Source organism: Pan paniscus, chromosome 14 (genome assembly GCF_029289425.2).
Source record: "Pan paniscus chromosome 14, NHGRI_mPanPan1-v2.0_pri, whole genome shotgun sequence".
Taxonomy (NCBI): Eukaryota; Metazoa; Chordata; class Mammalia; order Primates; family Hominidae; genus Pan; species Pan paniscus.
Genome location: NC_073263.2, coordinates 100,905,469 through 100,919,236, shown reverse-complemented (window position 1 = coordinate 100,919,236; position 13,768 = coordinate 100,905,469). Strand labels below are relative to the sequence as shown.

The window sequence follows — 13,768 nt, the reverse complement described above, 5'->3', positions numbered from 1 at the left end:
TGCTGTCACTTCCTGAGATAGGGAGTGTGGGGTCAGATGAAGTTTGAGGGTGGAAGACGTGGGCTTAGGAGCCCTAGGACAGGCACATGGAGGTGTCCAGTATAAAGTGGGACACACGAGGTGTGCAGTCTGGAAGAGCGATTTAGGGTGAGGGTACGGGTTTGGGAGGGGTGAGGGTACGGGTTTGGGAGGGGTGAGGTGGACGACAGTCCCAGGGAGAGTTGAGGGGCTTCTCTAAACTGTAGGCTTTATTGTTTCTCAGGTATGATGAGGCCAACAGATCAGCCGCCGAGCACCATTGAAAAGACAGTTCGTTACTCACAGCTCCCAAGGAGAGGGGCACACTCTGCCACCCAGGGCCAGCCAGGGGAGAACCAGGGCTGGTCAGCAGGCAGAGGGAGGGTCAGGAGAGCGTGGGCAAGGCCTTGAATGTGGTTTCCATGAGAAGCATCAACGGGAGGGGGGCATGCAGGCTCTGGGGCAGAGGGGCTGTCCTTAGGGGCCTGGTACCTGGTACTGCTTGATTGACAAGGGCAGGGGCATAGTGGCCTGGAGTGTGAGAGCCCCAGACAGGTGGTGGTGGTCGGGGGTGCAGGCATTGGGTTGGCTGCCTTGCCTCTGAACAGTGTGCTCCCTTCAGGCCTTTTCCTGTCTCTAGGGATTGGCTGGCCCCGGGGTACAGGGTTTGTCCCTCCAGGGTCAGCAAGGCCCCAAGATGTGAAAGCATTGGAATGCAGAGAGTAAAAAGCCCTGGCTAACACGGAGGGCTAGAAAGGACCCAGGAGCACCAACATTCATGGGAAGGGAAGAGGCTGAGGAAGCTGCGGGAGAGACAGAGAGGCGGTGGTGTGGGAGCCAGGACAGGAGGCCGCTGCTCCAGCCATGGAGACGAGGGGGTTACCAGCAGCCGGAGAGCGGGCCATAGCATCCAGCCAAAAACTGGCCATTGAGGATGGAGGCCAGGTGTTAGGGAGCTGAGAGAATGGGGACAGTGCATGTCACAACTTGTTTCAAGGAATTTGTCATTAAAGAAATACCCGAGACTGGGTAATTTATAAAGGAAAGAGGTGTAATTGACTCACAGTTCTGCATGGCTGGGAGGCCTCAGGAAACTTACAATCGTGACAGAAAGTGAAGGGGAAGCAGGCACCTTCTTCACAAGGCAGCAGGAGAGAGGAGTGAGGAGCGAAGGGGGAAGAGCCCCTTATAAAACCATTGTGAGAACTCACTATCATGAGAACAGCATGGGGGAACCAACCCCATGATCCAGTCACCTCCCACCAGGTCTCTCCCTAGACACATGGGGATTATGGGGATTACAATTTTCTTTTCTTTTTTTTTTTTTTTTTGAGATGGAGTTTTGCTCTTCTTGCCCAGGCTGGAGTGCAATGGCGTGATCTCGGCTCACCACAACCTCCGCCTCCCGGGTTCAAGTGATTCTCTTGCCTCAGCCTCCCAAGTAGCTGGGATTATAGGCATGCACCACCATGCCTGGCTAATTTTGTAGTTTTAGTAGAGATGGGGTTTCTCTATGTTGGTCAGGCTGGTCTCGAACTCCTGACCTCAGCTGATCTGCGCAGCTTGGCCTCCCAAAGTGCTGGGATTACAGGTGTGAGCCACCACACCCTGCCCGGGGATTATAATTTTCAAGATGAGATTTAGGTGGGGACAAAGCCAAAGCATATCATTGTCCTTTTTCTTTTCTTTTCTTTTGTTTTTGTAACCAGAGAAATTGTTAGGGAAGTGTCAGTAATAAGGGCAAAGGGGGAGATTCAGAGGAGGAAGGAGGAGATGATGGACAGAGGGCTCCTGAAGCACCCCTTTTAAACACAAGCCTTTTTTCAGGGGAGAGGAGGTGGTGGGCGCAGAGACAATTGCACCGCTGGCAAGTGCCTGGGGAGGGTGCCTCTGTCCTCCTGAATCTTTTCCTGCTTGGCAGGAACATTTCCCAAGGCCAGCCAATTAAAGGTATTTCAAAATCTCTATTATTCACTTTCAAAATCAGACCCTAGCTTATTATTTGTTGGTATTTCCAGTGGTACTAAGAATATGCCACGAACTCAGCATTCAACAGTTTAGGAAACAGAGCCGCACTCCCCATCTCCCTCGCACCCATGGGAGCTCTCCAGGCGGGTGGAGCTGAGCAGGGCGTCTTCCCATCTTACAGGAAGGCCCTGACATCCAAACCACACAGCCTCGGGGGACAGGAGGGGCTCTGCCTAGAGTCCCAGTGCATTAGATGGCTGGGTTATAAGAGGTCTGGAAAGTGAAGGCCGCCCCTTTCTCTTCATTCATCTCTGTGGCCTATTGGGTGACGGTCAGCCGCAGTGTCCTTACTTCTCCCCTCGCGGTAGAAACCTTGAACAGGAGGGATAAGGTTTGGGAGCAAACAGGAATCATCTGGAAAGTGTGAGAATCCGTGGGTAAACACCGAGGAAAAGCTGTGCCCTCTCCCAGGCCGCAGCAGGGGCTGGAAACAGAGCCTTCACATGAAAAGAGAGGAGTGGTGTCAGAGGCTTCCCCAGACGGGAGTCTCCCCGACTCTCGGTGCTCAAGCTCCAGGCTGGAATCCCTTGCACCACGCTGCCTGGTCTACACCCCGTCCCCCCAGCTCCAGGGTTCTGGAGCTCTCCCAGGGAGAAGGGGTGCACAAGTGTATAGGAATCTCTGGAAGAAGTTGGCAAATAATCAAAAGAGGGGAGGGAATATATCTTTGGAGAATTTCAACTTTTGATTGAATACGTCATAATACAGAAGAGTACATACAGGAGATATGTAGGACATTTAAAAACCAGTAAAACAGACACCCTGTACCTCCACCCAGTTTCAGAAATTCAAACTACTGGAGCTTCTGAAGCCCTGGGGTGCCCTGCCCCAGCCCTACCCACTGTCTTCCCCTGCCCCCAAGGCAACTGTATGCTGATTTGCTTTTATCATTTTGAAGTAGTTCTGAGCTCTGAATTTAGAAATTTCATAATTTGAAATGGCCATTCACATAATCAGGAATAAGACAGGCTAGGAGTGAGTACTTGGCTTTATTCTCTTTTTTGAGACAGAGTCTCGCTCTGTCGCCCAGGCTGGAGTGCAGTGGCGCTATCTGCAACATCTGCCTCCTGGGTTCAAGCAATTCTCCTGCCTCAGCCTCTCAAGTAGTTGGGATTACAGGTGCCACAACCACACCTGGCTAATTTTTGTATTTTTAGTAGAGATGCAGTTAGTCAGGCTGGTCTCGAACTTCTGACCTCCAGTGATCTACCCACCTCGGCCTCCCAAAGTGCTGGGATTACAGGCGTGAGCCACCACACTTGGCCGCTTTATTCTTTTTTAATTAAAAAAAAATGAAATAACCAGCCACAGTTGGGTTTGCATTTGGGTGATCTCCAAGTAGGAGCCTCATCACGTCTCCCCAGGGCTGGAAAAGGGTTCGCCTTGGCTGCTCTCACTCTGTTAAGAGGGTTGGTTTTTTTGAAGTATTTGCTAGACTTTTTATGTTTAAGCAAAATAAATGCACCCCTCCTTTAAACAGGCCTTAAGTGTTAATATCACATTCATCTTTGTGCACATTTAAGTACAGTAGGGCCTGCCTGCTGAGAGGAGGCAACCTGCCCTCCAAAGAGTGCCTATTTTGCCAAAGATCTCTGTGGTCCTGACAGCTTTGTTCATATGAAAAACTGGGGTCAGCCATACGTTACATGAATGTGGGTTTTACAAAATCTGCATCGATAGTTCTAGGCTGATCAGCTTCCGGATATAATATGGTGCTTCTGTTTAACCTCATATTAGCATTGTATGATAGGCACCCCGTACACAGAACTGCCAAGATAGCAAAAGAGCAACACTGGCTATGGCCCCGTGAAGCACTGAAAGCCTTGTTAAACAGAAAAGTCCATCACGTGGGCTCCTATATGATTGTCTAGGGGCAGGGGAAGGCAGAGGATGGCGGGAGCTTCTCCCACTGGGGAGCAGAGCCGTCTCTGATGTGGCAGGGCTGATTGGAAGGGGAAGAAGTGGCTTCCCTGGGCCCCCAAGGAGCAAGAAGCCAGTCCCCGGGGCCCGTTGCCACCACCTCCCAGGGCCCTCGCCTTTGGTGTTCCCAGAGCCTCTGGCAACTCCTCCCTTTACAGCGGGCCGGTGAACACACTGGACGGAAGCGAGGGAAGCTCTCCCAGGCCTTCCCTGACATCCGCAGTCTCCATGCTTCACTGAGCCTGGGTCTGTCTTTGGTGGAGGCAAAGTGGTGTGCAGAGGCTCCGTGGCTGTACATCATCTGGGGAGAGAACCCAGCAGCAAACCCAGAGGCTCCGTGGCTGTACATCATCCGGGGAGAGAACCCAACAGCAAACCCAGCTTTCTGCTGAGGCTCCACCTGGCCACATTTGCAAAGGCAAATTGTCTTCAAGGTGAATTGAATCTCAGGAGACACTGTGTCACCACCAGCCCACTTTAGCATGTCACGGGGCCACCATCCTTCCTCAGTGGCAGGAGAGCACCTTTGATTACAAGGCCCGAGTCTCCCATTCTGTCTGTGGAGACAGCCAGGTGGACATGGCTTCAGGCAGATGCAGTGGGTTTGGAAGAAAACTCTGGCCCCAGGGGAGAATCGGGCCTGAGTTTCGCTGCCACATCCCTCTGGGTTCCCCTCTTGCGCTGACAGCAAGGAGGGCTGGCCTGAGAGGAGCTGTGGGTGCTGCTGGGTGTGGCGTGGGTGGGATGAGGGAGCAGGACAGTCCCAAGAGGAATTTGAGGGCCAACCCTGGGGACCTTCTTGCTCTCCTCCCACTGCCCAGGTTGAGGGGAGGCCCGAAGCAGCCAGGGGAGGGCCGAGGACAGGCCTGGCCCAGGGAGCTGACTTTGGCCTCAAGTCCATCATGGCCCTCGGGATTCCGGCCAAGTCACCCTGGCACCTTCTCTGATCTGTCTCCTCACCTGAAGAGGTGGGCTACACCAGATAAACACTCTCTAGTTCCAACATTCTACAAACCTGCGAGCCCCCTATGTTTCAGAACAGACGGCCCCTTGGGGAGAAGGGGCTGCTGGGCAAGGGTGCCGTCAGATTGGGGAGAGCCACCCGTGCCTGGGCCAAGTGCGATTCTGGAGGGTTTCTCCAGTCCTTCTGCGTGGAGCTCACGCAGGACTGTTGCTGCTTCTTCTGTTTCGCTGTGGTGAAGTTGGAGGCCCCAGAATCTGGGGGTCTGGCCATTTGGGGACAGCCCCTGTCCCTAAACGACTTTTGTGTCCGGGTGAGGACCATGGTGGGTCGTAACTTGATTTGCTGGTGTTAGTCTGGGAAGATTCCTATTGCAGACCTCTCTCCCCTACTCCTCCACAGACCTGGGTTACTTTCTTCCCTCCCACTCCAAGTCTACTCAGACTCCCAGGGCAGCTCACACAGAACATTCCAGAAAGGTCACAGAACTGATCAACTTCCCTGAGAATTATGGACTGGCTATAAGGGGCCTACACACTCCAGCTAGTTTCTTGGCACTGTGTAAATTTCTAGGATATTTGAAATTCCCATTAGGCAGGGGGTTCAGCAGACCACAACACTGCAGTTAATGAACAAAAGAGGGCCGGGCATGGTGGCTCACACCTGTAACCCCAGCACTTTGGGAGGCCGAGGGGCGGGTCACCTGAGGTCAGGAGTTCAAGACCAGCCTGGCCAACATGGTGAAACCTCGTTTCTACTAAAAATACAAAAATTAGCTGGGTGTAGTGGTGTGCGCTTGTAATCCCAGCTACTTGGGAGGCTAAGGAAGGAGAATTGCTTGAACCTGGGAGGCAGAGGTTGTAGTGAGCCAAGATGGCACTACTGCACTCCAACCTGGGCAAGAGTGAAACTGTGTCTCAAAACAAAAATAAAATAAAGTAAAATAAAATAAAAAAGAGGCCAAAGCTATTGTTTCTAGCCAATGTAGATCCTTCGTGTTTCTCTCATTTGAAGACGTCCATCTGCTCTCTGTCAGCCCCCAGGCCCTCCTCTTAGGGAGCTAGAGACTCCAGGACAGGAGCTTCCTCGCCTTCGGTCCTCATTTCGACCTTCATCTTCTCCTTCCTCTAGTTCCAGGGGACTGAACGAAGGATGCTTCCGGTTTCTGCGGTGCCCCGCTTCGTGGCTCCTGAGTGCACCCCATTCTGGGCCTGGATCTCACGGTCTCTGTCCCTGGCTCTCCCCTTCCCCACTGCCAAGTGCCCTGGTTGAGCCTGTGCCCCACCTCCGCTCTCTCACCGGTCTTTACATTTCCTCTGGAAGCCGCCACCACTCTGCCCTCACCCAGGCCCTTCCCAGCAGTAGTGCCGCCCCCCAATCCTTGACACTCCCACATCCCAGCCTGGGCTGCCCTCTCCTGATCCTCCTGCCACCTCTTCCTCCACTCCAGATGCCGAGTTCCTCGGGGTTCCATCCCCAGCCCTCCTCTCTCCTAATTCCTGGTCATCAATTTACTCCATCATCCCAAGAGCAAGACATGATTTGACTCTCTAGTCCCCGCCTCTGTTCAGATTGATTTCCAACATCCAGTGATCACTTCCCCCAGCCCTTCTACCTGAACCCCAAGTCTATTCGTGGCATTGTCCAGCCCTTCTACCTGAACCCCAAGTCTATCCGTGGCATTGTTACAATGTAGCTAGTGGGGTTGTTTCTCCATCAGACAGGGCTGTATTGGCAGGTTATAAATTCACATGCTTCTGGCAATTTTTATCACGTGTAAGATTTCAGTCTCAGAGCTGGAATTTTAGTCTGAGCTGTAAAGCCCATTTTGGCGTTCTTGGTCCACCCCTTTACAAAAACACTACTGGTTAGGGGAACTTGGAAGCGACGAAAATACTCCTGATTCTCACAAATTAAGTATCAGGTAAGCTCTCAGGTTAAGATAAAATTCTTAAGTCTATGGTTTTAGACACTTCCATTTCAACTTAAGAACAATTGTAGGAACGTAAACTCAGGGACTCACAGAATATTCTAAATGACACTGGAATGTGTTCACAATTTTGTACTCAATTTCCCTAACATCTCCACCTTTCAAACCCAAACTCACCCTAGCTTTACAAATCAGAACTTCACAGGCAGGCTTTCCTTAATGTCAGGAGCAGGGGGTCACTATGGAAAATCTTACCTTCTCAATTCACAATCCAGAATCTGCTCACCCAAAAATTAAGCCCCATCTGTTACCACGTGCACAAAATCAAAAGGCTAAACCTTTTCTAGACCTCAGGAAGCCCAGTCAAGTGGCTCACTGGCGCCCTCCTCTGGCTGGGATGGCTCCGCAGGTCTTCCTTGGGGGTGCCATCGGCCTGAAAAAAGAGTCCCAGTGTCTTGACAAGAGGTGTGGAAGCTCTCAGGTATTCAAACTTCTGCGGGGAATGTCTGTGTAGATGTTTTTGTGTCAATATTTGCAGGAAGCAAGAGTGGGTGAGCAACGCGAACCCCAGTAAGACAGAAAACATGGTCAAGCGTGAAAAGGCAGGCGTGTGTGTGTGTGTGTGTGTGTGTGTCCAGAGGGTGGTGATGGAGGGAGAGTGGCCTGGTAGTTGCATGACAAGGATGGAGAACCACGGGCCACCACTGCAAAGGCGAGGACTTGGCAGCTGTAAGGAACTGGGAAAGAGGCTGAAAGAACTAAAGAGAACAAACCAAGCCTGTAGTTGTCTCCCAGCTCTGCCACTATTTAGGTCCTCAATCCTCTACTCTCTAAACAACCAACATAGAGGGTCACTGAGGTTCCTGTGGGCAGAACAAAGGTCTCCAAAATACAATCTCATTCCAAAGGGAATCCTGATTAGCAAACACTCAAGAACAGCTGGCAAGTGTGAATCAAGGCCTCTAATTAGCTACTTGCAAAGGGGCTATTTGCTGCCCCCGTCTCCAAGGGATACCTTTGCCTCTGGTTTGGTTTTACTTGGCTAGGTGCTGTTTAAAGGGGTAGCATGGAGGAGGGGGTGTATTTTTGGGTGTTCTCTGCCTGTGCTCCTTTGCACGGGGAACACAGAGAGTGGATTTTGGTTTGCCTCAGAGGTCAGACACACACGGCTTTGCTCAGCACTCAGGAGGTGTTGACTGTGGCCTAGTTAGGGAATGAAGTCAGGGACATCTCCACCACCATCAACTGTTCCTTGCAACCCGAGATGGTGCAATTCAGATTCAAAGAGGGGCTTGTGCGTGGGACCAGCTGGGCTCCAAGAAAGTCACCTCGACCCCCCTCTGAGCAGCTAGTGGCCCCAGGCAGCCTCAGTGAGGCCGAGCTTCCAGGTTTGCACAGGTAATGCCACTGTGGGCAGTGCTACTTATAGGAACAAAAGCACTTCACTCACTTCAAACGAGCACCCAGTCTTCTGAAGAAAGACGAGCAGTGCGGAGGATTTGGTTGACTGGTAAATATGTATAGCCTGGAACAAGGCTTTATTTGTACAAGTCTGATAGAAAAATACTGAAGAGTAAAACACATTAAAAACTTTATTGTAAGTATCAACATCTAAATTTGCATCAATTTGATACATCGTTGCTCATTTTGCAGAACGTAACCAGTTGCACATTGCAAGAGTCAACTTGCTTCGGGTCTTTTCATGCTCATGGCGGTCCACCCCTGCCTTCCCTCTCCCTGACCTGCATCCTGACCTCCACAGTCTGCCCTGCCTCCTGTCGCCACAGGTTGAAGACCCAAGCCCTGAGGAGAACCTGCTGCCAGGGGGCTGGCTGGCTGCGAGCCAGGAGGGCCAGGCAGTTAGCCCTGCCACAGGGAGGGGCAGGCAAGGGATCGTTTCTCCTCTTCCTGGGCTGAGCCCATGCCAGGCCAGCCACAGAGTGCCCTAGTCAGCCCATGTGGCTCCAGAAAGCCTGCTGTTGTTCTTCTCCATCCCATTTCACCCGCAGCCTAGTGGCTAACTCTGGATACTCTGAGCAAAATTAACCCAAGTTTCATGGAGAACTCCAGAACCTTGAACCAGTGCATGGTTATCACCATTCTTTGTTACTAGATGTAGGAGAAGGTACTGCAGAGTCCTCTGGCCTGGAACAGCTTGGGGGAGGATTCAGCTCCCCGTTTCTCCCTCACTCCCAGGAGATTCGAAAACAAGTTTGAGAGAAAAAACAGTAACTAAAAAAGTCCATGAAGAAGGATCTGACATGTCCTTTGTGAAATAACATTACCCTCTCCCCATCACGACGCAGGAGATGACACGTTACAGTAAGAGGGTTACAGCAATTCCCCATCTGGAGTGCCATTCAACTGCCTGCAGAAATCTTCCATTTTAATGCATTTTAAACACATTCAAAACGAGTGCTGACTCTCCAACCTAGGGAAAATGCCCAATAAAAAATATAGATAGAAAATACATGCTAATGTAATGGCAAACTTATCTCCACACTAAAACGACAACAGTCTTGCGGTTGAGGGCAGGGGTGTGGTGGAACCTCCCTCTTCCCACAAGAACATCAGCACCAGAGATGCTCGGTCCCCGGGCTGATCTGATGGTGGGGACCACGCACTGTCACTCGGCTGCCGGTCCGGTCCCAGTGTTGGCCTGGGAATATCAGTGCTGCAGCAGGAAGTTGGTGGCGACATTGAGGTCATTGTTTGAAGCTCTCAGGGCTTCCAAAGCATCACCTCTGGAAAATCCCATCTCCATGAGCCGGGCGACCTGCAGGCAGAGAAAACGCAGAAACCTGAGGGCGCTGACATTGCCGCTTATCCCTGGGCCCCAAATGTTCTTCATGTGAGCCTTGTGGCAAAGGTCAAAACTGTTTACAAAAAAAGCAATTTTCATTTCAATATGGAATCTGATACTTAAAAGTTATACCAGGTACAAATTTTTCAATGTTCACTATGTGTAGCCAATATACATGCATGATCGCACATAACCCTCATTCTACAGACAAGGACATAGGGCTTCTGAGGGTAAAGTGGCCTGCTGGGACCAGGCCTTGGAAGCAGGTCGGCATGAGCTGCCCAGGCTCACTACCAGGACACACAACTCAGCGTCGTTTGATTCCCTATGGTGGTGACCCATGCTCAGCCCTGGCATCGCACTCCTGGCATCACTGCCATGCTCAGCCCTGGCATCACACTCCTGGCGTCACTGCCACGCTCAGCCCTGGCATCACACTCCTGGCGTCACTGCCACGCTCAGCCCTGGCATCACACTCCTGGCGTCACTGCCACACTCAGCCCTGGCATCACACTCCTGGCATCACTGCCATGCTCAGCCCTGGCATCACACTCCTAGTGTCACTGCCATGCTCGGCCCTGGCATCACACTCCTGGCATCACTGCCATGCTCGGCCCTGGCATCACACTCCTGGCGTCACTGCCATGCTCGGCCCTGGCATCACACCCCTGGCGTCACTGCCACAGAACTGCCTGCCTTTGGGTGCTCAGACTACTTTGACAGCTGTGCCACTCGCAGCCTGGGGCTTACGCAGGCAGCAAAGTGGGGCTGAGCCTGGGGCAGCAACTGAGGAAGGAGGTAGTGAAAGCCACCAGAAGCAGGGAGGAACAGGCGTGCATTGTTTTTGACCACAAATCCTGATTCTGTGAATACGGAGATTTCCTGTACTTTTCTCTACAGGCAGTCTCCAGTATTGAAATTGGCAATGTTACTAAAGCTTATTTGCAACCTTTTTTCCCAATTAAGAATATATTACAAAAATATTCATGGCCCCAGATTGCCACAGGAATACATTTTTTTGTACTTACATTAAAATAAACTGCACTTGCAGTAACACCTCATCAAAGTCAACAGCCTTGTACATGTTGAGTTTTTTAGCCACTTGCGCATTAAAGAGGCTTTTGTGGGTTCACCTGAGGACTTAGTCAGAGTTTCCAATTTTTCTTTCCGAAAGAGAGCGAGCTACTTGGTGCTACATGGTGGAAAGAGAAGGGGCCCAGTATCACCACCCCTTCCTCTGCTCAGGGGACTCAGTGGGTGTGAATGGGGACTATGGCATGGGGTGGCTGGAGGAGGGGCCGGGCATGGGCCTGGGCATGTGGCTCCAGAAAGCCTGCTGTTCTTCCTCTCTATCCCACTTCACCCGCAGCCTAGTGGCTAACTCTGGATATTCTGAGCAAAATTAACCTAAGGACTCAGCAAGGTGAGGAAGAAGGTGCAGAGAGCAGAGAGGCAGGTGGGGGAGGGAACCTCCCTGTGACCACCCAGGCCCAGACACCCAGACCCTCCTCCCCCAAAAGCCTTAGGGAAGAGTTGAGGGCCAACAGGGACACGCAGTGGACACTGCTCAGAAGCTGGAGTCCAGCCAGGGCTTTTCCAAACGGGGGGTGCCGCCCATGTCATGGGACCACTCAGTGGGTGAGGACTAGGCTTACAAATGCACGCAGTGAGCATGCTCCTCCCCGGAACGTTGCTTTCAACCCTTAGCACAGGGACTGACGCACAGCCCTGGCTAGGAAGCCAAGAAGGGCTGCCAGGTGTCTTCTAAATGCCTTGCGGTGGGGAGGGCTGTCCTGGGGCAGCAAGATGCCCAGCACCTGGGACACTATGGCGCCCTCAGGTGATTCATGCTCAGCTGCCCAGGGCTGGTGGACAGCGTAGAGCAAAGGCAGAAACCTTCTAGTTTGTTTTCCCACCAGAGGAGAGAGTGTCGTAGATTAAAAAAAAAAAAAACAAAAAACAGTAAATAACAAAACTAGAATTGAAAAGAATTCATTTTGGTTGGCTGGAAAATGATCAGATGGAATTTAACAGAGATATGTACTGTCCTAGACTTAAAAGGTCAGGTAGGATTTGAGAGACTTGACTCGAGAGCATTTTATGTGAAAATTCCTGAGTGTTTTCAGCAGGCCCAGCTTAACTGGCCACACCAGTGATGCAGCTCCTTACACAAGAGCGTGCACAGGCACACACACACACATGCACACTACTAATGCATCATATGCACATCAGCTGTGGCTGAGTGCCCTGGCCTCACTGCCAGGTGGCTGAGAATGCTGCCACCCTGGTGTTCTGCCCCTCACAAGCTGCCAGCCGCACAATGCCACAGCTCTTGACTTTGCCCTTTGAAGTAACCGAGAACAACCCTATTCTCTTTTCCTACATAAAGCACTTTGCGGGTGTGACAGCCCTCTCCTTCCTCCCTCAACCCACTGGCTTTTCTCGGCCCCCACCCAGGCCTGTGGGTACCGTGGCTTGTTCTGCTGTGTTGCTGTCTCTGCCCTCTGCCCTGAGCCTGCTGACTCCTCTTCCCCTGGTGGGTCTTGGGGCCCCTGCCTTTTTCCATGTCTCCCAGACTAGAAGGCCCCCAGAGCGAAGTCCTCATTGCCCCACTGCCTTCTGTCCTGGGCTCCCTGCAGCTGTGTCTGTGGGGTGATAGCTTCTCCCCACCACTGTGAACTCCCAGTATGAGGGCTGTGGCTGCCTTTGCTCATTCCTATGTTTCAGGATCCAGTTCCTTTCAGCCCATCCCCTCCCATTTGTGCACACCGTCTCAGAACACCGCGCCCAGAACTGAGTGTGACACCACGGGTGTGGTCTCACCAGGGCAGTGAGGCCACTGCCCTCCAACAGTCTGGGCCCTTAGCTTCAATGAGAGCAGAGGAATGCATTAGTAGTGTGCATATGTGTGTGTGCGCCTGTGCATGCACTTGTGTAAGGAGCTGCATCACTGGTGTGGCCAGTTAAGCTGGGCCTGCTGAAAACACTCAGGAATTTTCACATAAAATGCTGTCAAGTCAGGTCTCTTAAATCCTACCTGACCTTTTAAGTCTAGGATTCTACATATCTCTGTTAAATTCCATCTGATCATTTTCCAGTCAACCAAAATGAATTATTTTCAATTCTCATTTTGTTATCTACTGTTAATCATCTCCCTCAAACTTGTATCATGCCTAAATTTGATTAGTAAACCTCTACAACTTTGTTCAAGTTATTATTGATGAAAATGTCAAACACGTCAGGTCAAAGAGCCCAGAACTCTGTGTTCAAGGGGTTAATCAACATTTTTAATCAGTTTCAAACCCACTTCATTGCACTATCATTATCCATTCTGCATGTCACCAACATCTCTCATAAGCTGATGAGATGCTGTCAAAGGTCTTGGTGATATCTTGCCAACAGGATTGGTTTGGTGTCCTAGACCACAGCTGTCTTTTCAACGTTCACAAACCATCTATTTGATAATAATCTGTTGAGGCTTTTGCCAGACGTGAAACTTCAATTCTGCCACTTGGTTCTCAGAATTCACACTTTCCTTTTCCTTAGGAACATTTTCAAGCTAAGTGTTCCTCCCTGTGCTTTCTCAAGCCTCCATCAGGTTGTGCAGGGAGAGGGGCTGGAGGACTCAGGCTGGATATGTGTCATGTGGAAGGAAAACTCTCTCTGATCAAGGTGGTCTTTCCAATCTTGGGTGGAAATAACCTGTATGATGTTCCCTCCAGTTAAGGACCATTGTCATTGGTGGAGATAACTCAGGCCAAACGGGAGCTGGCCTGCCTTCCTTCCACCTACTATCCACCACCATGATGCCATGGCCCCCAAACAACTTGGCCACTCTTAATGACGTTTATTTAAACGGCTTGCAAAAGCTACCTTTACTACTACCTGTAGTACTTCAAGCGCAGCTGAGGACTGGCTGCTTCTTTGCACCCAGCCAGCACAAACGAATCCATTTGCTGTCCACACTCAGCAATTTGGAGATTTGGCAAATGACGATTCATAATCTGGAGTGATGAAGTGTGACTTTAGGCCACAGCTCCACCTGGCACTTGAGCTCTCCCTCCACTGATGATACATTTGGTTTGGAATCCACAGGATGCTGATAATG

General features: G+C 51.2%; 1 protein-coding gene across 2 annotated transcripts in view; it reads right to left on the bottom strand.

Moving 5' to 3' along the window:
• Positions 1 to 8,431: 8,431 nt before the first annotated feature.
• Positions 8,432 to 13,768, bottom strand: part of UBAC2 (UBA domain containing 2) — a 185,902-nt gene continuing 180,565 nt past the window's right edge. For both annotated transcript variants that reach the window (XM_003832044.5, XM_034936911.3), the window contains one exon: positions 8,432 to 9,633. In XM_003832044.5, coding sequence (XP_003832092.4) covers positions 9,526 to 9,633 — 108 coding nt within the window. In that variant the 3' untranslated portion in view covers positions 8,432 to 9,525. The remainder of the gene's footprint in view (positions 9,634 to 13,768) is intronic.